Source organism: Hylaeus anthracinus, unplaced genomic scaffold (assembly GCF_026225885.1).
Source record: "Hylaeus anthracinus isolate JK02 unplaced genomic scaffold, UHH_iyHylAnth1.0_haploid 3, whole genome shotgun sequence".
Classification (NCBI taxonomy): Eukaryota; Metazoa; Arthropoda; class Insecta; order Hymenoptera; family Colletidae; genus Hylaeus; species Hylaeus anthracinus.
Genome location: NW_026535284.1, coordinates 6493999 through 6519778, shown reverse-complemented (window position 1 = coordinate 6519778; position 25780 = coordinate 6493999). Strand labels below are relative to the sequence as shown.

At 39.3% G+C, this 25780-nt stretch overlaps 2 protein-coding genes across 2 annotated transcripts in view; one reads left to right on the top strand and one right to left on the bottom strand.

Annotated features, from left to right (window-relative positions):
* Positions 1 to 9211, top strand: part of LOC128893749 (fez family zinc finger protein erm-like) — a 317960-nt gene extending 308749 nt beyond the window's left edge. The window contains exon 9 of the mRNA XM_054154957.1: positions 9137 to 9211. Coding sequence (XP_054010932.1) covers positions 9137 to 9211 — 75 coding nt within the window. The remainder of the gene's footprint in view (positions 1 to 9136) is intronic.
* A 6894-nt stretch (positions 9212 to 16105) lies between these two features.
* The window catches only part of LOC128894060 (tyrosine-protein kinase receptor torso-like), a 296503-nt gene continuing 286828 nt past the window's right edge, over positions 16106 to 25780 (bottom strand). The window contains exon 19 of the mRNA XM_054155492.1: positions 16106 to 16117. The gene's annotated coding sequence lies outside the window, so the exon portion shown is untranslated. The remainder of the gene's footprint in view (positions 16118 to 25780) is intronic.

The following is a 25780-nucleotide window of genomic DNA, read 5'->3' as shown; positions in this document are numbered from 1 at the left end:
TGCCAACCTAGACTACTGTTGGTGGTCCTCGCTACTGTTTACTACTGGAAACGATGGCTGACTAATACGACCTGTTTCTACTGCGTTAATAATGGTCCGCAATATCAACACTGCTCGTCGAGGATGCTGTATTACTGCATTCTTGATAATTATGCGCTCTAATTGTTTGCATTGCGTTCTGAACGTGTCGTGCGAAATAATACCGTCTCTTAACAACGTCATAATTAAATTCTCTTAACGTTATCATCGGTTCTCCTTCCTACATCGAGTTATTTGGAAACAAACGTTTCGAAGCTGAGCTTCGAACTTTATTTGGGGAAACCTAGCTGACAATCGAAATATGGGGAAACAGTTGTTGGAATATTACCTTTGTTGGCTTATTTAAAAGTTTAAATGATCAGATATTTCATTTCCAACTTTAAAGGTCAAACCCTAAACATGAATATGTAATACAAACAAATACGTCTGTAGTATACCGTAATGGTCTACTTGCTTGCGATTTCAATTGATTCTAAGAAAAAATACCCAACTTGTGCGTCGCATGTTTATAATTCAGGTTTTTCAATTATTATCTGAGGCACCACTGTCAGTGGGAACACTCGAATTAATTTGTGAATACAAGGAGGAATCAATTTGTTCGACAGGGTAAATTCTCTACCCGCGTTTTGCATATTGATAATCGAGGCTGTCAATTTTCGAGCATTGCGTGGGACACAACTGTCTTTCGGTTTTCGCGTTTCCACGAGCACTTCCAACCGAACCCCCGGCAACCAGCAATTATCGGTTCCGAATTGACGCAACCAGAATCTCCGTCGCGTGGAAACGAAGTGGTAACCCGACCATGAACCGCAATATTCAGCCCCCTGATCTAGTCACTCGTTACTCCCACGCGCAAGTTAAAACATCCCGTCCAGATATTCCACAACACCCTTATAGCTGCCCTTCCACACCTTCTGTTAGCTCAGTACTTTAAATAAAGTGCATTTTTGTCTGTATATTACTCAATTATGACAAAATTTGAAGTGTTTTTAATAGGATAATTAAATTAAAAATTTAAACCATATGACGTAATGATATTCATGCCTTGTAAGAGAGTTTGGTGGGGCACGCGTTATGAATTGTTGAATATCTCGCTTGCTAATACTTTTATTGTAGAAATGTATAAAACAGAAGTTATTGGAAATTAAATTTGGTGACTGTTTTGTTCTATACACATTTTTGGTACAGTTAATGATAATCGAGATATCCGATACTTTTCACGAAAAAAGTAAGGGTTGTTTTGCCAGTACTCGACATCGAGGAACCCACTATAAAATGTACGATATCTCGATCACCATTCCTCCAACGATTAAAATATACACAACAAAAGGCGTCACAAATTAAATTTGGAGTCTTTTTACTTTATACATACTTTCAGTAGAATCAATTTTAATCAAGATACCAGTTTGTTTCGAAAGGAAAGTGTCGCTACAGTTTTTGGAGCCAAACCAGTATATCACATCACACCTGTCGGGAAGCACCTACGCAAGGGTTATATCTATTATTATTATTTCTTGCAACTTTGGGAAACCTAGACCATTGTTGAACCGTGAAACGGCGCGAAGGCAAAACGAATTGCTCGCGAGAAATCGAGGAATCCGTGGGGTGGTGAAGGTCGAAGAGTGGCGAGTTTGCGTCCACCCTTCCTCATCTCGTTCGGATCAAGCCCGCTGGTCGCTGGGGGTCGGCTTCCAGGCCTGGTGGAAATTAGTTCTCGGCTGTAGAGCATGGAATTATTGCTGCTTTCAAAGTCTCTCGAGCTCGAGGCTCGCCGCGCTTGCATCTGGGGTTCGGGGCCGCGGAGAAAACACAAAGAAAAGAAAGAGGAAGGCGAGGGATAGACAGGGCGGGCGGTTGAGAACGTGTACGGACGCGTGTTGGGGTGAAAGGGAGTCGAAGAACGGATACGGGACGAGGATGAAGCGAGGGTAGTTAAACCGAGACTACAAATCTACGATATTGAGTTAGAAGTAAGGCGAACCCTTGAAGCGAGGCTAATAAAATTTGATGACCGGGAACTTCGTAATGAGAATGAGACGCGGAAAGAGGTGGAACCGTGGGATGATAGTTTGGTGGCGAGGGAGGGCTGGTCGGACCAACCGACTATGAAAACTTCTCAGACGCAACGACTTTGTGATTTATGATATTTCAGCGGACGTCGAAGGTCCTGAGTTCCTAGACTCTCATACACCGGCGAATGCAGCGGCTTTCAAAAATGAGCAGAATTAATTACCTTTAAAGTTTAATTCTGTTTTTATTATTGTGTCGTAAGACACTTGGAGGTTTTCTTTCAAGGGTAAATCGTGTTAACACTTTATTCCTTTTTATTGCAGTATTTAGTTATTCGAATTTATTTACTGTGTTGATGGTTGTCTACTTACAATGTTCAGTGTTTGGTAACAGACTTGGCTTTCAATGTACCTAGTAACAGTATGGAGGAATTATTGTCAGCCTAGATTGGCATATGCCACTGTAGAAAATTCTTTTTTGAATTAAAGTCTGCTTCTAAATAGCCCGGTAGATGAAGTGTTAAAATTTCAGTTACGTGACGTCACAAAAATCTTGCCTTATAGGGGAGTTGTTTGGGGTACCAACTATGAAATATACTATATCTCGTTTGCTATTGCTTTTAGAGTAAAATTGTATATAACGAAAGTTGTTGGAAATAAAATTTACGTACGAATTTGTTCCATACAAATTTGTAATAAAATCTATAGTAATCGAGATAATAATTTTACTTAATAAAAGCCAGGACATTTATCGCAGACCTTCAAATACACAACAGAACTTTCCTCCCTCAATTCGGGTCTTCGAAGGACTAATTTATCTTCCAGAACAAATTTTTTTCAAGCTTTTTATTCTTCCTCCAGCACAAAAATTCAAATAAAAGTTACAGTAACCGGCGTTCCCCATTAACATTTAAAATGACGCGAGTGGTATTCTCTCGTCTTCCATCGCGGTCCGCTATTTCACACGATTTTGAACTACGAACACGAGAGGCTAACTTTTTTTTTTTAAAAACTTCTGAAAAGCTCGTTGCTCATTTTATTTGTTCGAGCACAATGGCGGGTACAAATGCCGAGCGGCTGACGCGCGAAGTAGAAAAATACTACCAGAGCTGGAAAGGTTTCTCTATAAACACAGTGCACCGGTGCCAAGGAAAAGGTCAGTTTATGCACCGTGAATGTTTCAACGTAAAAACGTTAAACTGTCCTTATTAAAAGTGCCCCCGTGACGCTCGAGAGAACATTAACTGCAACTACTTTCATATTTGAGTGTTGTCATACGCGGAACGACGTAAAACGGAAGGAATGTTTTTATGAGGTATTTTGCAGGATAAAGTTCTTCAATTAAAATAACGTAAAACATGAAATATCGGCGACGAGCGATCGTGCAAGTTTCTTTTTTGTTTATATATTCTTCGTGTTAAAATTCATAGGACTGAAATAGTGGACTGAATAGAATACAAATTTAATTAGTAATTTTATTACAATTAGTAGCTAGACTAACAATCAATCAATCGTTCATCTTTTATTTGTTATTAGGAATTTTGTCCATAGTTGCTCCGTTTTTGTGGTTTATGGTATGCCTGTATATGTGCCACATAGGTGACAGTTCTTGTCGCGTGAATCCACTCGAAGGGGACGTCGAAGTGATTCGACATGAAAAGCGTTTGTCGGTCGTTCAACCAAGGCCTCTGATTGCTCCGTAAAGGTGGCGTGTCTTAGAAATCATGGTTATCGCGGCAGAAAATCACTTTCCTGCTCGTGGAACCGTGCGCGCACGACAAAAGCAGAGAGGGCCAAGGTGTGCCATAAAGGACGAGTTGCACTGTCAAGTTGTGACGCCACAGATGCATTGTCTGTGGCGTCGTCGCTTCCCTACTGACCATTATCCAGTAATTCGGTAATGTCGCGAACCCATAGACATTTTTATTTCATGTATATTTCATTCGCAGAAGCATCAGTATTTGCAGGATTGTGATTTTTCTGCAATTCCTATCTTTGTTCAATCTATGTACAATACCGTCCACGTTGACCCATATGCTACTCAATTTGAGATTATGACATTCAGAATAGATTAATAAATTTTACTGGAAATTGTAGCGTATTTTACGCAGCTATTATATCCATTTAATACTATTCACAGATAGATAATACTATAAAAACTAGATGTTTGTCATGAATATACAAGTCCTACTTCTTTTGTCCATTCTAATTGAAACTCTTTCTATGAGTAGCTCTATCTATTTCAATGAAAAGTACAGCTAACTTAATTTATGAAAATGTACCAGCACTAATTATTATTAAACAATATCAAGGTTACTATAATTCAAGTGAAACAACAGTATACTTGCGTAGTTTACGGAGCTAATTATATCCATTTAATACTATTCAAAGGGGTTTCTAAAAGGTTTCATTTTTTAAAGCTTCTTCATTTTCATAATTAATGATGAGGGTTATGTTCACTTTACTTGTAATTAATTTATAGGCAGCAAAAATTTGATTACTAAAACTAATATTACCATACGGAGAATTTTATGTTACTGCAATATTTGTATCGACGAGAGTTCGAAATTATTTTTTAACCACAACACCTCTCGTAAATCAAACAAACTACACACGATCTATAAAAATATCTAATCTATAAAACGAACAATTTTAATTAATATGCAGAAAATGCGTGGAATTTATATATTCCTGATAAAATTGAATATTTTCGAAACCCCTTGCGAACAGGCGACGCACAACTGGAGAATTTTCAAATTCTACGTACTTTTTCGCTCGCTGTAAATCGCGTTAGAGAGTGCAGTGTAACGATGCACGAAAACGCACTCGGGCGTTCCCATTCACCGCGATTCATTTGCAAATTAAGAATGCCATCGACTTGATGCGTGCACGCATTCTTCATTCGTGGATGATTAAGGACAATTCGCGGAATTCCGGCGATTCGCTCGATCCCGGGGTAATTACTAGAACCGGGAAATAGGCGGCGGTCACTGTGAATCTCTCCGGCGTGAAAATATTTTTCGCGTGCCTCGTGCGTTTTGTCGCGGCTCTGTGCACTTCGGGCTCGATTTTAATCATATTAAACTCGAAGCATTCGGCTCTTTCAGCGGGCGGTAATATTGACAAAGAGTCCCGGAATTTCATATAACACGATGGCGTGCGTCCTCGTGGAAATTCATTCACGGAGTTTGCGAATCGCTGCCGCGTTAGAGAATTGAACTCCGTGGGGCCGGGCGTGCAAACACGCCTGCGCGAACGTCACGGAATACTCATTAACTGAGTGTCTGTCAACGGATGAGCATTTTTTCTCCTAGCTTTGACAAATTGCTGGTTTTTTTTTTTTTTATTTTAAATTACACCCGTTACGTTCCGCCGAAATGTATTTTGGAAGGGGTACGGGTTTGAAGATTTCATATTGTGGATACAGGAAGTAGACATGGAAGAAGTGGACATGGAAGGTTTTAAATTGCTCTGAAAAGGGAAAAGAGGAATTCAGTGACTTGATTATTTTATGGATAGAAATTTTGAATTGTGATGAGATAGAAATTTCGGTGTTGGTAGGCAGTCATTATTTTTATTCTTATTAGTTATTCTATAGCCAGACAATAAAAACAGAACACAAACAAAATTTCACCTGGATTGGATCAAGATAATAGAAGTTGCAGTGAAATCACAAATTAAAATTTGTATAAATTGAGAAACTCGTATTCTCCATTAGAATATAAACAAACAAAATTTCATTGTTTATACTGAAATCACTAACACACAGTCGTTGAAGTTTATGTTGGCAGTATTTAATAAGAATTGTAGCTGATATTTTTGCGAATTGAATAGCCTATATTTATTGTGGGAATATCAGAAGCGCCTGAAAGAAATTTCTTATTAATTGGACCCAAACAATAAATGTTGTAAGGAAATCATAGACATACCAACTTCCGATCTTACATTGGTATTACCTACATAATCTCAAACTAAATAGCTTATACCTATCCTGTGAACATAAAGAGCACCTGAACGAAATTTCATATAGACCAAGCAAAAATAATAAAGCTCAAGGAGAATCAGAAACTGAATTTTACTCTAACATTCCAGAATCTCCCAAAAAAAGTCTCTTCAAGCTTCTCAGTTCACGACTTAAGACATCTCGAAATAACTCCAACCCTCAATTCCTTCAGTTACATTTACCAATCCCCGAAATGCCCTCTCGCATGCACAGAACATGTTTTTCCCCGAAAGAAAGGAATTGAGAATCACGTAGCTAAATGCGTCCCGCCATCAGCATCCCATTTGCCAAAGGATCGTGATCGGCGTTTCGGAGATTCGTTCCGCAAACAGTTCGGCTGGGAATTATCTTCTTAGGGAAGAGACATCGTAAACTGGGTCGAATGAAAGCGTAGGACGTACACGTGTCTTTCCGTGTGTACTCGACGCGAGTGGATGTGTGCGCTCGTGGCTTTAGAAATCCCCCACCGATCGGAATCGGAATCATGGCTCAGGAGTGGTTACGATTAGGTTTGTTCGAACCGCCTCGAAGTTTGCAAATTACGTCGAACCGTGTTTGGACTCGCAGCTGGCCGAACGACGTTCCCTGCACGCCCGTATCCTTTCACGGGATTCGTCCGTGCGCAGGACGCTGCGATCCTGGCACAGGAGTCAATCGTGGCCGTGGAATTCATGGGTCTCGAAGTTAACGCGCAATCGGGCTCGTCTTTTGTCCACCGTTCGGAGTAATTACAGGATCAACTGCGTCGGCCATTGGGCGCACGAGGGAGCCATCGATACCGTGAAATTCGCGTGAATGTGTCGGGAACTTGGTCACCAGGGTACCAGAGGTGAGCAAACTGCTCTCTGAGTGGAAGATCAAGGCTCTAGATTTATCTGTGGAATTAGTTTAGATTAGTAAATTTTTCAGCGGCATTAAGGGACGATCTTTGCAGGTGTAGAGGTCTGAATTTAAAAAAAAGTATCAACTTATAGGGGATTATGAGACGGAACTTTTTTATGTTTACAGTTTATTCATAGGACGCTTAGTTTCAAAAATAAAAATTCAATACTTGGAAGACCTTTTCCCTGAAATTCAACTTTGCGACGAACTTCTGACATTTCAATTTTTATTTTCGAAACTATACGTTCTATAAATAAACTGCAAATATAAAAAAGTTCCATCTTATTAGTCCCTGTAAGCTGATATTTTTTAGAAATTGATTTAACGAACATGTACATTTCTCTGAGCCCATTTCTCGACGACGTACATACATATACGTCTTTCGCAGTCAAAGGGTCAAGAACTCATCCCTTTATCTTAACTCCCATTTACTTAGTGTTCCACAGCGAGTCACGCTACACAACGAAGGATTAAAAACAGCCAGGAATCGAGTTGGTGAAAATCAGTTTACTCCTACAAAGAGTCCCAGTTCAAGTTCTCGACAAGACCTTGTCGTCGACAGTTTCCAACGAAGAATTCCGTCTTCTTTGGAGTGCATAATCGCGAGGAGGGGGGTATGTCGCGTCGCAGTTGTCGATTAATCCCTCGTAATTCCCGCGGTCCTCGTCATCGAATTTCCTCCGATTTCCAGGGGCGAAATTGTCGCCGCGCTCTCGTTTCGCCCTAGATACATCGTATCTCCTCACCGCCATCTTAACGGACTTATCGTGTAATGGCCTCCACTCGGTGGTGGCTCTTCAGGTTGATTTCTATCCTCGTTTTTCCGTCTACGCTCTGGCGAATCGAACTTTTAAGCGGCCAGGGGAAACCCGCTGCGAGAACCGTTGCCTCGCTGATTTTAATGAAACTCCGGAGAACTCGAGCAGTCGCCTCTATTGCGACCCCCGGCACTCGTCCTTCCGTCACGTTAACTCGCATTTCCGCCGACTAGGATCTTTTAATGCACTTCTTCGGGACGGTGTCGATTGTGGACGCTTCGCCAGTAACAAGAGGAATCGCGTTGAACTGGTAACAATGACTCGGGACGATTTCATTGGGGAGGGTAGGTAGATCATGCAGATATTACCTCAAGTTTTCATACAATTGAAGAAGAATATTTCTTTGGTAATTGTGTTATGATTAGCGTGCGGATTTGTATGCATTTATAGGAAATTTGAATGTGCAAGAAACTACAAAATGCACACAGTATGCAAGAATGTAAAAAATATCGAGAGTAAAGTTCGTATTATAATAAATGAATTCCTATAAAATGAATTCCTATTTATAATAGGTTCAATTTTTGTAGATTTTATTCTGCCTAATGATCCGCAGTCTAATTATGATATTGTAGGACAACAGAAGTGTCTGTAGTTATCATTCTGTAGCTCGTTTTGGTTCCAGACGTTTTGAAAATATTTTTTTTTTCTTTATCTGCTTTATGTCGCATCGACCACGAGGTGATTAAGGACAAATATTGACTGTTTGAGTAGAGATTGGTTTTGTATTACATTTTTATGTACATATTGATATCTTTGGGGAAGTCTATTATGTTTCTGATGCATTCTTGCATTGTTAGTACCGAGTCTGGTTTGAATCGTTTCTCTTGTCTTTTCCGTTCAATTTCTTTACTCTCATATATCTAAAAATATTTACTTTGTCTTTAACAATATTGTATAGAAGGGTTAGATTCAGTAAGATTGAAACCCTTTTGAGATAAAAGAAAAATGACAAACTTTCATTTAGAGTGAAGCAAAGTTGCAAAAGTAACAGACCTTTTAGCCACAATTTATTTCTTCGCGGAAATTTGTATCATTTTGGTACTTCGGCGAACGCATGCAAGCTCTCAGAGGGTAGAACCGTCGCGGTATAATATTGTTAGCGTTCCGAAGGATCCGAAGAGCCTCTCCCAGACCGAACTCGTCCGAATTGTCGCTAATCGGATACAATTTCAGTAGGGAGGGATCCGCCCCGAACGATATCGAGCCACTTGCTACTTCTCCCAAAGCTCTTGCGGGAAAGTACGTCAATTTCCGTTCGCGATGGCGATTCGTCGAAATTCCGCGCGCTTAGAAACCGCCGTACCGGAAATTCATCGTTCTGACTCCGTTTCCCCTTCGTTTATCTTGTCGGCCGTATCGTTCGCGAGTGTCTTCCGATATTACAGATATTTTCAGACGTAACACGCCGCCAGTCCATGGCGGATAAGACGGATCAAGCGTTACGGCGAAGCCAGAGGTGAGGGGGATGTTTTGAAAAGTGGAGAGGATATGAGAATTCCGCGTGTCGGAATTATTATTGTTATTTCTGGTTGGTATTCCGCTGCAATACCGAATCACTTTTCCTTGAGATCTTCTCTCCTTCTGAAGGATGAAATCATGCTGAAATTAAACAATGTTGCGTTTTATGTTCAGGCAGAAAATGTAGTCTAATATTAAATTAAAAACCTAGGTGTCTGTGATATGTATAACTTTCACTATTTTTGTTGAAACCGATATTTGTGTTTTTGTTGCCCTTTATGTTCAGGCAGAATATGTAGTCTGCTTAACTTAAAGAAATATTAATTATAATAAGTTCTATGTTAATAAACATTTGTATACAATTTTAAAACTAAATCTTTGCGATGTCAATATAAGTCCTACTCCTTTTGTCTATTCTAAGTGAAACGCTTTCTATGAGTAGGTCTATCTATTTCAGTGAAAAGTATAGCCAAATTAATTTATGACAATGTATCAGCGCTAATTATTACTCTTAACAGGCAATAAAATCTTCACTTAGAATGTATAATAGTTTTTCAGCAAATCCTCTACATAAAAATTCCACCATAAATGAATAGAACTATAAAACAATTATCTTCAAACCTCGTCCATTCGTCATGCTCAAGGTATACTCACAGAGATATATTCACGTCATAATAACGAAACGATCTCAAACTATAGAGAGCTATAAATCTTTTCCAGCTTCCTTCAAATAAAATGCTCAAGAAAACTTCTTAAAATCAACACAGATCAAGAATCCTTCAATCCTCGCCTTATCAACAAATCATAGCGTCCGCCAACGTCGCACCGTTGTTACGATAGAAAAATATTAAAGGTGCAACGATGGAAACGCAACAAAAAAGAACATTTCGTAATTATTTTTTGTTTGCGTTGTGCGCGGAAATTCGAGACGACGGGATTTCCAACACAGGCTCGCCAAGCTGAAAGTCGCACGGCCGGGCGTTACACGGGTTTCGCTTCGAACTTTGGCGCAAAAACAAAACGCGCGCTGATTTCCCGGCCCCGTGCTTTCATCCGCATCGCTTTTCGCTGGCTCGTGAAAAATAAACGAGCCACTGCGACCGGGTGCAACGTTGTTCCGGGTCATTAAACTGCACCGGTTCGCAAGTTTTTCGAGGCCGCGCACACATCTTCGGCGCGCCGTTACTCAGAGGGCGTGCAACAACAAGCGGGTAGCAACCCGCTCAAGCAGGCGTGAGAAGATCGAGAAACAAAGTGGGGATCGAGGCGTTTCGGGTCTAGGGAAATGGAGCAACCGGGGCCGGGGGTTGGGAACTTTTTTGAAACGAGCGAGATACGGTTTCGGTGCGATGGAATTAACAAGGGAAACGCTGGCGTTATGTCGATTTTAATTTACTGTGGATGCCAGGGATTGCTGGCCCTTGATGCTGTGTGCGATACGTTAAGGGTGCTGCGGAGTATGCACAAGCTTTTTCTAAATTAATTCTTCGTGGATCAGAAAAGACTGTGCCATTTTGCAATCTGGAGGCTTCGTTATTGGTATAAAGACTGTGCCGACAGTGTGTTTGTGATTCATTTGTAACTGATGGTATTTTTAGAATGGGTTAGATGGCACTTTTTTATGTCAATCTTCTCGTTTTGGAGACAATTATAGACTATGCCATTTTAAGAAATATTCGTTATAATTCTTATTATATTGGTAAAAGATTTAAGATCTGCGTGTCTTTGAAATCTCTATAACTCCTACTATGCTGATGTCATCTATATGGAATTGTGTTGTGTTATTCTTCATATTTTTTAAGCAATCTGACTACTTCATTTTTTTTATTTTATTGATATAAGGTTTAAGATCTTTCTGTTTGTGATTGTGATCTTCATATCTCCCACTATCTTTATTCAATCCAGATGAAAGTTTCTTTCATTGCTCTTCATATTTCAAATGTCAGCATAAGCCACTTAATTTGCGAGAATACTATGTATAATTAATAACACACAGATAAAAATCCAACAGTTCGGATAGTAAGAAAAACATTTCCCCAATGACCAAACCATAATTATTTTCCCTAACTTTGAGCACAGAAAGAACAGTAGAAATTTTCCGCCCGGTTGAAACTTCCTATTTTCAATTCTAGCTCATCGTGAACCGCGTGAGTCAGAATTTTCAGAGAAAATACGATGATTCGTGTCATTTTCGACCGCATAAAAACCACCCCTGTCCGCATAAATTCTACAACCGTCGCCAGGATTCCGCCGATTATTTTTGTCCCGTTATTCCAAAAGCTAATAGAACGCAGATAAAGCTTCCCACCCCGGCGAAAGTTCGCCCCGAACGAAATTTCATTTCACAGTCCGTCCGACTCGAGCAAGTATTATCGTAAATTTCCCACCCCCGCGGGCCACGTATCACCTGCGATCCTCCATTGCTCATCTTCGTCGTCCCTCCCCGTTGTCTTTGGCCACGTCCTCGCGGAAACATTTCTTTCCCGCGGGCCGATAAATCAACGGGACCCGACCGACACCTTGGTCATCAATAACTGCGGTGCTTAGGCTTTTTCTTAGCTGGCTGCAGCGACGGAATATCGAAACGGGAGGCGGTGGTCCCCACCCCTCATCAACCCTGTTTCTCTATTTTTCTGAATTGGAGTCGCCTACGTCTTTGTTTTTTCTGTGTAACACATTCACTAGCAACTACGAGACGTCTCATAGTTCAAATTGATTGCAACTAGTCAAGGGAGAAGTTTATATATTATTTATTTATTATAGCCTTTTCTTTTTGAAACGACAAATTTAATATCACTTTTTATTATCAAAATAATAACCTAGATTACACATCTGTATTAAATCTCGGTGCCCAAGGCAAAACGCTTAAAATTTGTCCAGCAATGAATGGATTAATATGAGATACTAAAACTATATACAGAGAAGATTCATTGATATTGCAGCACTAACATTTCAAGTAATGTTTATAATTGTTAACCTGTGTTAAATTATTAGAAGTAAAGAAAAAATTCCTCGACATCAACCACTTTCACCCCCAACACGAACCCTCTCCCCAATTCTATTACATACTTTAATGGAGGTCGACGAATGAATATCCTCAGGTGAACAGGAATGTTTGACTTTTTATGGAGTAGATCTCGCTTATTGAATACCTTTTTCTATTGTGAGAGAGAGAGAGAGAGTGACTTGAACATTCTTGCACACATAGTGTACATATACTGTACATGAAGGGTTTTCCATAGAGAACTTTACGATTTTATTTTTTCCAATATTCAATTTGAAATGTATACTTGAATTATTCACCACGCATTTTCTTACTAAACTTAAACTCCTAAAGTAATTTTGATAAACGCTTTGTTCCGTCAAACATTAACTTTTATTCAAATATCGCCAAACAATTAATTATCAATCTTCTAATCATCGCTCCATCCAGGTGAAAATTCTAATTTCGCCCCCTCTCCCTTGATTCTCCGTATGGATGAACATCGAATCAATTCTCTGGCGCTTTCCAACATTTGTCCCGGAGCAAGGTATAATGAACGCCCCAGCGTTCGGATCGATCGGAAATTATAATTCCAAAATCGAGTCTAATTCGCCATTGTCCGTAACGCGTCGATGAATCGATGGTTAATCATCGTTGCCGCGTTTCCCTCCGAATGTAGAACAAACAATCAAACGATCCACCGTTTGAGGGCACGTCTCGCAGACTCTATCGCGGAACGTTGTTGCGAATGTTGTTACCAAAAGCGATCCTTTTGTTGCCGGTACGTTCGTAAATAGATCGTTCATTACCAAAGAGAACAGTTTCGACTCCCCTTTTAGGCGTTCGACGATGCGAACGTTTAGGGGAACACGCGAGCGTGTTCGTTCGACTATAGCGCGCGGGGGAAAATTTATTAAACCGGTATCGGTCGATATGGAAATAAATCGAGAACGCCAAAAGCGGCATCGAGTCGTAAATAACGCGCGACAATGGAAATTTATGTTAATACGCCGGCGTAGCCGAAAGGATAACGAAATGAAATTTCCCTCCCTCGAACGGCGTATTTCCATATCCCGTCGTCGCGCATTTGCGAAACGTCGACGATGTAACTTCGCCAACGAATTTTGAAGAGCACTCGACGTAATGAGGCTAATTAAAGCACGAGGGAAGCATTCAAACTCGGTGGGCTATTCATCGTGAAAAATTAATTTTGGGGAACGTGATTAGAATTACGGGATAATTGATGTTTATTTGGTGCGATGTAGCGGACAACAGAAATGGTTAATTTTAGGGGTAGCCACTCCTCATTCTTTGGGAGGGGTGCAGCAGTATTTGAAAAAATGAAATATACACAATAAAGGGACAAATAGGTTACTTTAAATTAATTTGAAGTACTATAAGCAGTGCTTATCAGTAATTAGAATAGCGCGGGAAAGAAGGCTTGATTTGGAAGAGTATTATAGAGAGTACTAATACTAAACATTCAGTGTTAGGACCTTCCTGTATCATTTGTATTAATTATTAATCCCACTTTGGAGTGTATTTTCCTGTTTTCTAAGGCTCCTGTGTTTATATTAGAGATATATTTTACTCCCTGAAGATGATCGTATGTATTCTTGGACTATGCGCAAGGTGGATGTACATGAGATTTACTATCAACTGCCATAGTGTCTCTACGTTGCTTTATGGAGCAATAGCGTGTTTCCACGCATAGCAATAAAATAATTCAAGTGTCTGAGAAAGGATTGAGCAATATACTCAATAAAACAAAGTCTTTGTGTTATTACAATGCAGTAGCTTCAACAGAAAAAGGAGAACTCAACACACTACAAATGATTCGTGAACCACAGTGAACAAAAATATAGCCCTTTTGGCTGAACTCAACTCCTCCATTAAAAGAGGAGACACCTGAAATGGGTTAATTGAGACACTAAAACTAAATACAAAAAAGATTCACTAATATTGCAGCATTAATGTTCTTTCATTTAATGACTGGACGCTGGATGTTCACGCTGGGTGAACATTGAATTTAATTTCAAGTAATGTTCTTAGTTGTTAATTTGTTTGAAATAATTAGAAGTGCAGAAAAAATTCTGACCATCGACCACTTCCACCCCCAATTCTACCGCTCTAAGATATAATAAACTAGCAAAACTGGTAACTTCCTGGTGACGCACGATCACAGACGTTTCAATGCGAAGAGTATACGAAAGACAAGTGCATCGGAATTTTCCGCATTCGAAATGACTTCTCATGCATACAGTCCGTCGATGGAGCCAGTTTTCAAATATACCTTGATATAACCAACTCTCCCCATCGATTGACTCGATGCGTCAAAGGGTGACTATAATTTTTTTTCCACCGTCGAATTATTCTCCTTCATCGAAAGCCAGGCGGGAACGGACGATGCCAATTTGCCTGGGAATTTACTTTGCGCCGGAACAAAAAAGGCTCCCTCTTTCAGCCGTATTCGACGCGGATAAGAGAATACGGACGTTCCATAAAAATCGTACGTGAACTCCCATGGAATCGATGGACTTCCACCACCCCCCCCCCCTCGTTCGAGTGGGTACTTCGTTTTAAAAGCTCCGCGGAGCGAAATTAGAACACATCGGCACGGGGAGAGACCGAAACGAAACGAAATCTCGTTGCTCGTTCGATTTGAAGCGCTGGTTATTATAGACTCGAGTCGTTGCTCTTCGTTTTTCCACAACCCCCACATCCACCCCCACTCGACATCTTGCCCTTACGGTCGGATCCTATTTCATTTACTTCGCTCTTCTACGCGAACCCGCCGAAATACTCCCGACGCCGAGAGGAATAATTTAACAATCGCTTGGGATATCTGGGGAATATGACGATCGAGGTTGGGGCTTGAAATGAACCCTTTCTACTAAAATGTTGTGGGAATCAGCATGTTAGACTTTTGCTCGTCCATTTACAGAATTGTGCGAAGGTGGAGAAAAGTGAGCTGTGGATTCTTAGGGTGGTGGAATTGGAGAGAGGGTTGGTCTTGGGGGTGGAAGTGGTTGATGTGGAGGAATTTTTTCTGTATTTTTAATAATTTAATACAGGTTAACAACTATAAACATTACTTGAAATGTTAGTATTGAAATATTAGTGGATCTTCTTTGTAAAATGCTGGATAAAATTAGCGGAACACTTTTTTAAATGTTCATAATTATGAGAGTTATTAACCGATTTCGGTGAAACTTCGCGAGGAGTAGTCTTCAAATGTCTTCTGGGTGTGTACAAAATTGCATTTATCAGCCCGGACTGAATCCAATAGAACGTGGACTGATCACGTACGGCTGCAGGATCTCGCTTCGCTTCCGTATGCCGGCTTCGTCCGGCCCACTTGCTGCTCTTTTAAATCTGCCTCGATTATAACATATTATTATTGTGCAATTTATGTATTTAGTTTAAACGTTTTAATTATAGTATCCCATAATCCTATATCCTATAGTTATAGTATCCTATGGTACCCTTGATACTATTATTTACTTGCCTGGAACCGCAAGTTAACTACCAGCATGCAATTGTTACACAATTATATTTCTGGCCAGTACAGCAATAAATAAAACAAACGTTTAAGAGTATCTTACAATGATCATGACAATCTATTAGATAATTCAAATTCCGTTCGTCAATTTGAATTTTATTAGAATCGAATCGGACGATTCCACGCCGAGCTACATGGTACAATGAGAGTAATATTTAATAATTATATATTTAAGAAAAAACAATTGTTTAAGAGTATCGAACAATGATAGTAACTACCTATTAGATAGTAGAAATTCCAACCTTTAATCTCCATTTTGTTAGAATCGAATCGGACGATTCTGCGCCGAGTTAGGCACTTCAAAGTCACATAAATTGTTATAAAAAAAAACAATTGTTTAAAAGTATCTGACAATAACAATAACTATGTATTAAGTAGTAGAAATTGTGACCTTCAAATAGAATTTTGGTAGAATCGAATCAGACGATTCTACGCTGAGCTATGACACCTCAAAGTTTCCTATATTATAGATAATTATAAGAGAAGAACAGACGTAGCGACCTATTACATACAGCGTCCTTGCAAGGCCGTTCCAATTCCGAGAAATACTAGTAAACATTGTAGTATTTCCCGAGTGGCCCACCCCTCTAAATTCCTTGACATAATAGTAAACATTGTAGTATTTCCTGGTTGGGATTAGCTCTCGCAGTTGTTTAAAAGAGAAACATTTATATCCACTTTTCCTGACGATCGATTTTGATGAAATTTGGTATACAGGGGTTTCTGAGGTCGCTGACTCCAAATCTGAACTCAAAATTTAGATATTAAGAACGACGGATCCAATGTAACAGAACAAAATGCGAAAATAATTTGTGATACTAAACTTATCCCTTGAGCAATTGCAAATAATAAGAATTAATTGAGATACGTTTACAGTCAGTCCCGTAAAAATTCGTACCCTGTATGTCTATCGAAGAAATTTGTTGAAATTAAATGATAGGTTTGATGTTTCCAAGTGTGTATTTGTATAAATATGTTGATATATACATAAACATATACATATATAAACTTATTCATTAATATACTTATAATGAAAAATTCATTTGGTAATATCAAAACTATTATTTAATTGAATCAAACTTCTTCAATAGTCATAGAGGGTACGAATATTTACGAGGTTTAACAAAAGTTTCATTAAAGACATGCAATAACATTTTGACTGTAAATATCGCTTTCAAATTCCACAAAAAACAAGTATAAACCAATATTGAATATCAAACAAATGAAACAACAAAAGCGAATCACCCATTATTATTTTCCCATAATACGAAGACGACCTAATTCTCGAAATCTCGTCTCGAAACGCCACTAAACCGCCAGCGAATATTTGTCGAATAACACGCTCGAGGAACCATTTCGTAGAGCTAATGGCCACCAACGCCAACGTCGCGAGACACTTGGTCACCGCATGAAAATTCATAATCGCATTGTGTCGAAAAATTCTTTGTATACACACACGTATACGAGCACTTTAGATTAAAGCTTTCATCGAGCACTTTGTCCGTCGGGATGCTTGGGAAACTCGATTAGTTCCGCAGCTCGAAAGGGATACACGACTTTTGCGGTGCTTCAGTCAAAGATAAAGCCAATGCGAAGCGAGTTTCTGCTGTGCGCAGCTACTGCGGCCGTTTGATTAAAGCTCAGCACGAACCCGATTAGCTTTTTGTGATATCTCTCGACGGGCGTGGATAACAGGAAGAGGCACCATCCTACTGGAAGCGGCTCCCAGGGCAGAGGCACCGGCGGCTATCTCAGTGGTGGAAAAGTCGCTGCGGATCGAAACGATCGCGATGCAAACTTCGTTTGGCGAATTATCGCGACGGAAAATATTGACCTGAATCGGTTTAACCTTTGACATGTCGATACTTTATTAGTCGGCTAGTAAGGAGAAAAAAAGTAGAACGATTTCTGACACATGTAGTCACATGGGAGCTGTGGTTTCTTGCTTTGAAATGGTCTCTGCTCGTGAATGTTGTAAATTGATTCTCGATTAATTGTCTTCGAGACAGTCTGAAATAGATTTAATAAAAATAAATGAGTGTATAATATACATAAAGAGGGATAGGAAGGACAGGAGGAGTGAAGAATGTTTGAAGAGAATCATCTTGGAATTGAAGAATAATTTAAAGTATGGCAATATCTGTGGAGGCTTCATATATTGATTGTACAGATAAGAAGTATATTGTTAATTTAGATTCAGCTCTATAGTTCTCTTTAGCTATCGAAGTACAAAGTAGAAACCATCCTGTGCTTTCAAGGCATTTATTAAAGGAAGATATAATACACGAAGACAAGAATCGATTACCTGTGAGTACTATGAACATTTCTGGAGTATCATTGAAAAATGTTTGAAGAAAATAATCTTGGAATTGAAGAATAATTTAAAGTGTGGCAATATCTGTGAAGGCTTCATAAATTGATTGTGCTGATAAGAAGTATATTTTTACCAGTCGAGACCTACACACTGCGTCTATTACCTGAACGTTCTACATAGTATCACAGACACATAACTAACCCATCCTGATCCGTATCTACGGCAATACTATACCTACATCAGATAAAATAGTGTCCTGGCCAACGTCAAATCGATCATTTTTAGCACTTCGTGTCAGGTATTTCGATAAACTTGAAATATGAGTTCATCTTTCTTTATCTCCATCAAGGTTTCAAACTCTTCCACAAATATTTGTAGTGCAAATTGATCACCTCTACGAATTCTTCATCAATTTTTCTGTAAGGTTTCCCTTGTTTTCAAACTGAGAAATTCAATAGAAATTTTTCGCTCATACATGCGTTATCAAACATACTAGTCAAGTAATCACAAACATATACATTTATCAAAAACAAATACATAATTCAAAATAAACGCGTGGTCCATAAAATAATTATCAAGCACCATATTTTTCACTCCCTTATAATACAAACTCGAGATGAAGTCAACGTTATAAACGACGCAGTAGACTCAGAAACGATCGTTCTTCGAGTTCATTGGACGCCGTTGTCCGGCGCGTAAATTCACAAATGTCTTCTTCGCGTGCCCGTATCGACTGGCAGTGGCCGAATGGGGGTAGACACGAATCACGGTGGGCCGTTCCTCTCCCCCTCGAAAACTGTTAATCATCCGACGATCTCTGGACGTCGATGCATCATCCGCCCATCTATTGGTCGGTCCACTGATTGCAGCGCGAGCGAGTTACAAATCAAAGTCACAATTCCGCGCGGATACTGACAGTTCCGCTGGCGTTGGATGAAGATGCAGAAATACGTGAACCGACGTCCCGGTTTAGGGGCCGTGGGAGGGATTGAACGTTTGCGATACACGGAGACAGTTACAGGGAAACGCGTACCGCGCTACGCAAAGCGACAAAGACGGGCGAGGATAGACAAATATGGGAAGAACAGTGACGGAGGACCATCCGAGAGGGGCCAAAAGAGACCAATGGCACCCTCCCCGCATAAATCCTACGCAATGTCGACGCATACATATTCATACGGGGGCAAAACCAACACACATTAATGCGCCAGCGATATTAACGCAAACACGCGCAACGGACGTCAGTGGAAAAGCAATAGAGGAGAGAGCGCAAGAAGCGCGAGACTCGGTGGCGCATCCAAAGTGACGCAGGGGAATAATTGACCATCCTGATATAAATATGCATTTCTTGTTAAGCATTGCAATTGGCCTCACGTGTCAAAATTGAACCGAACTAATTTTGTCAAACGTGGGTGCACCTAGATGGTTTGATTTCTTTAATGCTCGTCGAACTATGCTTACCACAATTGACTCGGATCAGGGTATTTCGATAAAACTTTATATTTACGTTCTATATTCCCATCTCAATGTCTCATTAAATTTTCACCAAAATCGTCCCATGAATATTGATAACTACCCCTTGTATCCCTATCGATTTTTCTCAAATACATGCACTATAGTTAAAAATTTGGAAAAATGTTCTATAATAAAGTTAAATAAACATTGCCTCTATCTCTCCTAATAACAAAACAATCATATAAAGTTTCAGCTTTTTCAGCCCCTAATTATTCTATCTTTTTTCTGCGACCTTTCTAATAATTACTTACCCCAATTCTGTCAAGTAATACTTCACTTAGGTGGGAAAATATTACGACGCAACCGTCGCTGAATTCCTGCCCGAGACTCACGGGAACTTATAAAGTGGCGCTTAGGGAGAGGGCGGGGTGGGCAAAACGGTGAGCAGAAACGTAAGAGCGGTGACTGTAACGTTCTCTGCTCGTAGCTGAATGCCAGAGTGGATTCGGGCGAGCGCGTTCATTTGATATACAGCTAATTAGAGATCGAAATCTCGGGTCGCCTGTGCGCCGACGTGAATGTGCGAAACGGTGCGCCGGCCAAGTTGGTCGGTCGTGCTCGTGTGTGTTCAATGTTCATAGGTTGCTGCGCGCCTCTCCTAGCGTCAGAAATTATGGCGGAATGCGTGGAGCCGAGGAGGGCAAAAACTGTAACATGCAGGAATGGATGCAATGTTACTGGTTCACGAAATCGTCGCGACAGTGGTAACATTAAACGCATGCAACGTCACATAAACTTAGGATGTACTAGACTGATACTGCGATTAAAATAAATCTAGTCTACTCGAATGTATACTTTCGTAAGTAGACTGCGGATCTTTATGCACTTATAGGAAATTTTAATGCGCAAGAACCTACGAAATGCAGACAATATGTAAGAATATAAAAAAGATTGAAAGTAAAGTTCATGTTATAATATTTGCAGAATAAAATAAATTCCTATTTAAGTTCAATTTTTGTAGGCACGTTCGCGAAGATTTTATTTTGCATAATGTTCCGCAGTCTATTCGTAAGTGTAAACATTTTTGTAAGTTTATTTACTCCCTGAATTCTGTCGGCACTCGATAATGATGCTCCACAAATATATTTTCAGAAGTTTCGAGTCATGAAAGCCAAAATACAAAATTCTTTTAAACACTTCTAGAAAAAAATGTATAAAATTCATACATGAATCGAAGATTATTATTACCATAAGCCTCTGATTTAAAAAAACAAATGTCACATTAATACCAAAAATGTTTAATTTATCGTTGCAAGATGATTCACCTGTTTCCACCCTCACCTGAATGAAAGATGTTCATAATTACAATTCAGTTGTCCAGAAGGAGTGTTGGCAACGGCGGTTAATTAGTTGGCAAGAAGAGAATTAATTGGCAACGATGCACGAAGAGCAGCCCTGACATGGGAAAACTCACCACTGTGCGCGATACGATTTTTCGAACAATAGCGGCTGGCAAACGAACCGCGGCCGAACAAAAAGGGAATTTCTGAATTGACATCGTCAAAGGATGAAAAAGGAGAACGCTCTTTGTCCCGTTCCCGTTAAGAGATCGCAGATGTAATCGAAACTCTTTCGCCGGGTATTTTCGCGTGACGTTTCACGTGACACGCTTTCCACGAACGTAACCATGTTCGTTTAGCTTTTATTTAGCTTATACAGGAATACCCAGCGATCAGAGTCTCGGTTGAATGCGTCTACTTGATATAACAGCTAATTGGAGATCGGAATCTGAAAGCCTGCGCGCGTGCAGTTCACGAGCCACGCGATCGTTATACGGGAGCACAAAATGTTCCATGGCGTCGTATGCTATATACGCGAATAGCGAGAATTTCTCTCGTGAAAAGATGTAAATGTGGTGCAACTGAAAGTCGGTCTTCCAGCCAGGGATAGGCAAAGTTTTATTGGAATCATAGACGGCGATTGAGAATATAATACAACGAGTTGTTTGGAAAGTTTTATGATTACACTTGCCTCGAGTAATTTTATCAATTGATGCCCAATAGAGGAAAGACAAATTTGTTTGCTTCTTATAATCACGAAATAAAACTAGATTCGATACGAAATATAATTTTATTTTATATCTCAGAGTTTATTTATCCATAATATAATGACAAATTTCATCTATTCATAATGCATGGACTGCAAACTTCGTAACTACCTTGCATAACTGTTATAATAACTGAAAAATATTTTTTAAAAGTAATTCATAAAAATTCTTCCAAGATAATGGAACAATAATAATTACATTGGAGCTTCTGACGTATTCTTCAATTTTCCCAATAATCAAAAGTACAAACGAAATGTTAATTCTGGAGTAAATTAATTTTTAAGCGCTGCGTAATAAAAAATCGTCGATCCATCGGGTGAAATTTAATTCGATCTAAAATGGCGACGTCGATGCGCTCAGGTGTCCAGTTTCGCGTGAACGCATAAAAGAAAAGTAATTTATTCGACATCACGCAATCATCATGTTTTTCGCATGCAGTTCGATTAATCGTATTTTCTCCCACCTTTGTATTTGCATATGATAATTCACGATCAGATTTATTTCAGGCTCATTTACATACAGTAATTGCAAGGTAAACAGGAAGACGTTAAATTCACACGTTTTATGCACATGAGCGGAAAGTGCCTGATAATATTATAAAGCGACTCCGTTCACATCAACTTGCCACATAAATTCATTAAAAAATGGAGCGAAATTCTAATTCAATAAAAAATTCCGAATAATGAATGTAAAATAAATCTCGATCTGTTATCGATTCTATAAAAATTGCAATCAGAATCACGAAATAAAATAATATTTCGAGTTGAGCGAGTAAAAGTTTATCTTAATAACTCTTCATCATTTATCACTCCAGTAAAACGAAAATTAAAATACATACATGAATAAAATATAAAATATACGGTGTCCCTGGAAATATCAGATAATAAAATCATTCGTAACATCTGTTATTTGTTTCCGCAATAATAATGCCGTGTTATGTCAATACGAAATGTAATTATGAATACTCATGCACGGTGTTACATATGTAATTTATACATACATTTTTCCTTCGCTTAATTATTCTACGATACATGTACGTTTGGTTATTTCCATATTACGATCGTTGATTAAATTACAGATTCGCGACGCACGCCCATAAAAGCGAAAACTCGATTTTCTGAGACTTATAGGCGCTTCCGTCGGCTTTATGAATTTACAGAGCCGCAACGCAGCCATTTGTCGAACCGCGAAGATATACCGGGACGCGCAGAAAAACCGATCGTAAATTCCACGCGTCGAATTCGCGCGTTTCGTTTCGAACAGTGTGGGGCCGTATTTAAATCACGGACAGGCGACTGGCTTGATATAGGGCTAATTGAAGATCGGAATCTAGATGCACGGGGCACGCCCCCGTTGCCCCCCACTCGGGAACCACCGCCTACACCCTCTCCAACTCGCTTTGCACGCGTGCACGCGCGAAATCCGCGTTGAAATCGGCCCTGTTGGAGGGGCCACTTCGTGTGAAACGCTCCAGTGAAACGAAAAGCGAGAGATGAAATCGAAAACGATCGCGACTCGCCTCGCGGAACGCCAATCAACGAGATATACTACTATGGAAAAGGGGGAGGAGCGTAGGCGTAGAATTTTGTTGTTAACAGTCTACCAGATATAGGCGAAATCTTTATCTAAATGAATATTTCGATTCGTAAAAATTACTCGAGGTATATTTATTCGACGAAAAGCGGGTGAGTGTATTTATTCGAGGGGTAAGTTTATTCGACTCATTTATTCTACTTATTTAAAGGAACTTACTCTTCTTGTTTCACGAAGAGAGATTCTTTTCATTCAATGTTCTCGTTTAAAGAAAAGAGATGCTTTTATAGTTCAACGAAGAAACACGTGCTATAAGCTCCACTCATTGGCGGCGCTTATGGCACACTCTTTTCGCGTACAATCACTACGTGCATTCATATAATAAATAATAGTCCAAATAGAGTCGTGTTTGTAAGTTTAATTCGACTCATTTATTCTACTTATTTAAAGGAACTTACTCTTCTTGTTTTACGAAGAGAGACTCTTCTTTTCATACGACGTACTTGTTTAAAGAATAGAGATGCTTTTATAGTTCAACGAAGAAACACGTGTTAGAAGCTCCACCTATGGGCGGGGCTTATGGCACTCTTTTCGCGAGCAATCACTACATGCATTCATATAATAAATAATAGTCCAAATAGAGTCGTGTTTGCGCTCATTTTCACGGGAAAATCCTCGCTAATTCACTGACATTGCTCTCTAAAGATACAATGTCGTAATCATTCGAATTTTAATGTAATTTACCTTATCATTCCATCTTGGAACCACGTTGAATAAGCAATGGTAAAAACGATTTTATCACTCGAAACCACTACAGAAGCCATCACATAAACATCGGAGTCATTACATTTACCTACTAATAAAAATCCTTTTACAATTCCATTATCATTGCACCATAGCCATTAAATCAGTAAGTACCATTGGAAGGATCCATACTCTTCGGGCCATAATTATTTAATTCCTCGCTCTCCACTGTCTGGTCTTTTATTCCAACTCCACTCCTAAAACATTTCATGAACCAAATCATAAAGAATTGATGAGTATCTTCGGATTTGACTTCAATCGATGCCTTCTATCGTTCCGCTGGCCACGCTATGGCCTTTTAAGGGTCTTAGGAAACACGACTGTGGCAACTGCACCAGTTTACAGCTGCGATAGATGAGTGGAAACCGTCCATATACCTCGCATGGTGAATATTCTATCCTCGAGTGAGAACATAGACCAGAGGTTGTCGCGGGAGGGAACAGAGTTTGACGGTGGTGATCAGATTAAGTGTTTGTTTGGCCCGCTTGTTACGTTTGTTAATTGCCGAGCGTCGTTCTTCCGCTGTTTTATTTTGCAATTTATTTAGTCAGTTGTTTACGCGAGCCGCGCTTCTTGTCAACGTCAGAGTGTTTCGTATGATTTACACTTTGAAGTGGGACGCTTTAACAAGGGGTTTCGAGGGCGCGCTTGCAAAAAATAAATCGGCACCGACACAATTAGTCGGCGTTTTTAACGTTGTTTATTTTTACACGGAATCGAAGATTGCAAAATTGGCAGCGAAGTTTATGAAACGATGTGGATAGCAAACTTGGAATAGGTGCCGTTTAAAAAGAAATAGGATTAATAGGCATGCATTTATGTACGTATTTATTCATTTATTTATTTATATTCATAATTAATACATTTGAAAAATATAGATATAGATAAAAATACTTATATTATCTGTGAATATATAATAATTAATATACATATAAATATATCAAATGAACACACGTATGATACTTTAAATACATGTATATATACATATGCTGTTCACAATACACATTACAATATTTGTAATATATCTGAATGAATAAAATTTAGACTGTCTGATTTGGAGTCATATTTAGAACCTACAAATATTACAATTGATTTTACTAAATTAATATGTAATATAACTTAATCACGGTCAAGTGATGCGATACACGAAAACGAAATATTGTATATGTTATTTCGTTTAAATACTCTAGAGTAGTCGAAAGATACATTAAATATTCATTGAGCACGAAATACAAAGTACCATAATTGAGGTGTCCTGAATATCTTGCAGAATTCCCAAGTAATAAGTCGAGCGGAATTTGTCTAAATTGGGATGCACGGAAGACTATCGGTACCCTAACATAATTTGTTTCAACTTGTGGTCGGGCAACTATTTCGGTCCGCATCTGTCTGCATCCGTATAACCAGGTGCCTCATTCGTCCAATTATGGTATTCTGCGATGAAATTTGCAAACTACCTAGGAATGGCGATTAGTGTAAATGCTTCCACGGAATAATTCCAGAAATGCCTGCGCGGCTGTCCATTCACCGACGTCGAATTATGCGCGAGTGTGTTTGCCCATCGGTCTCGATTGTTAAACCACCGTGACATTTTGTATAGCAATGGCTCCCGAGCCTTTTAATTCAGTCCTGAAAGCGTTAGGTATTCGTGAAGTCCATCCATAGGAAAAGTAGTTCAGAAATCCATGCACACTATATATATATTTGGAGTCATATGTCACTATATTTCCTGTTTTCTAGTTTCTTTTCAACTTAGAAATTAAAAAGAGAACAGAAATTTGATTACTTAAGGTACACCAATGTTCATACTTAA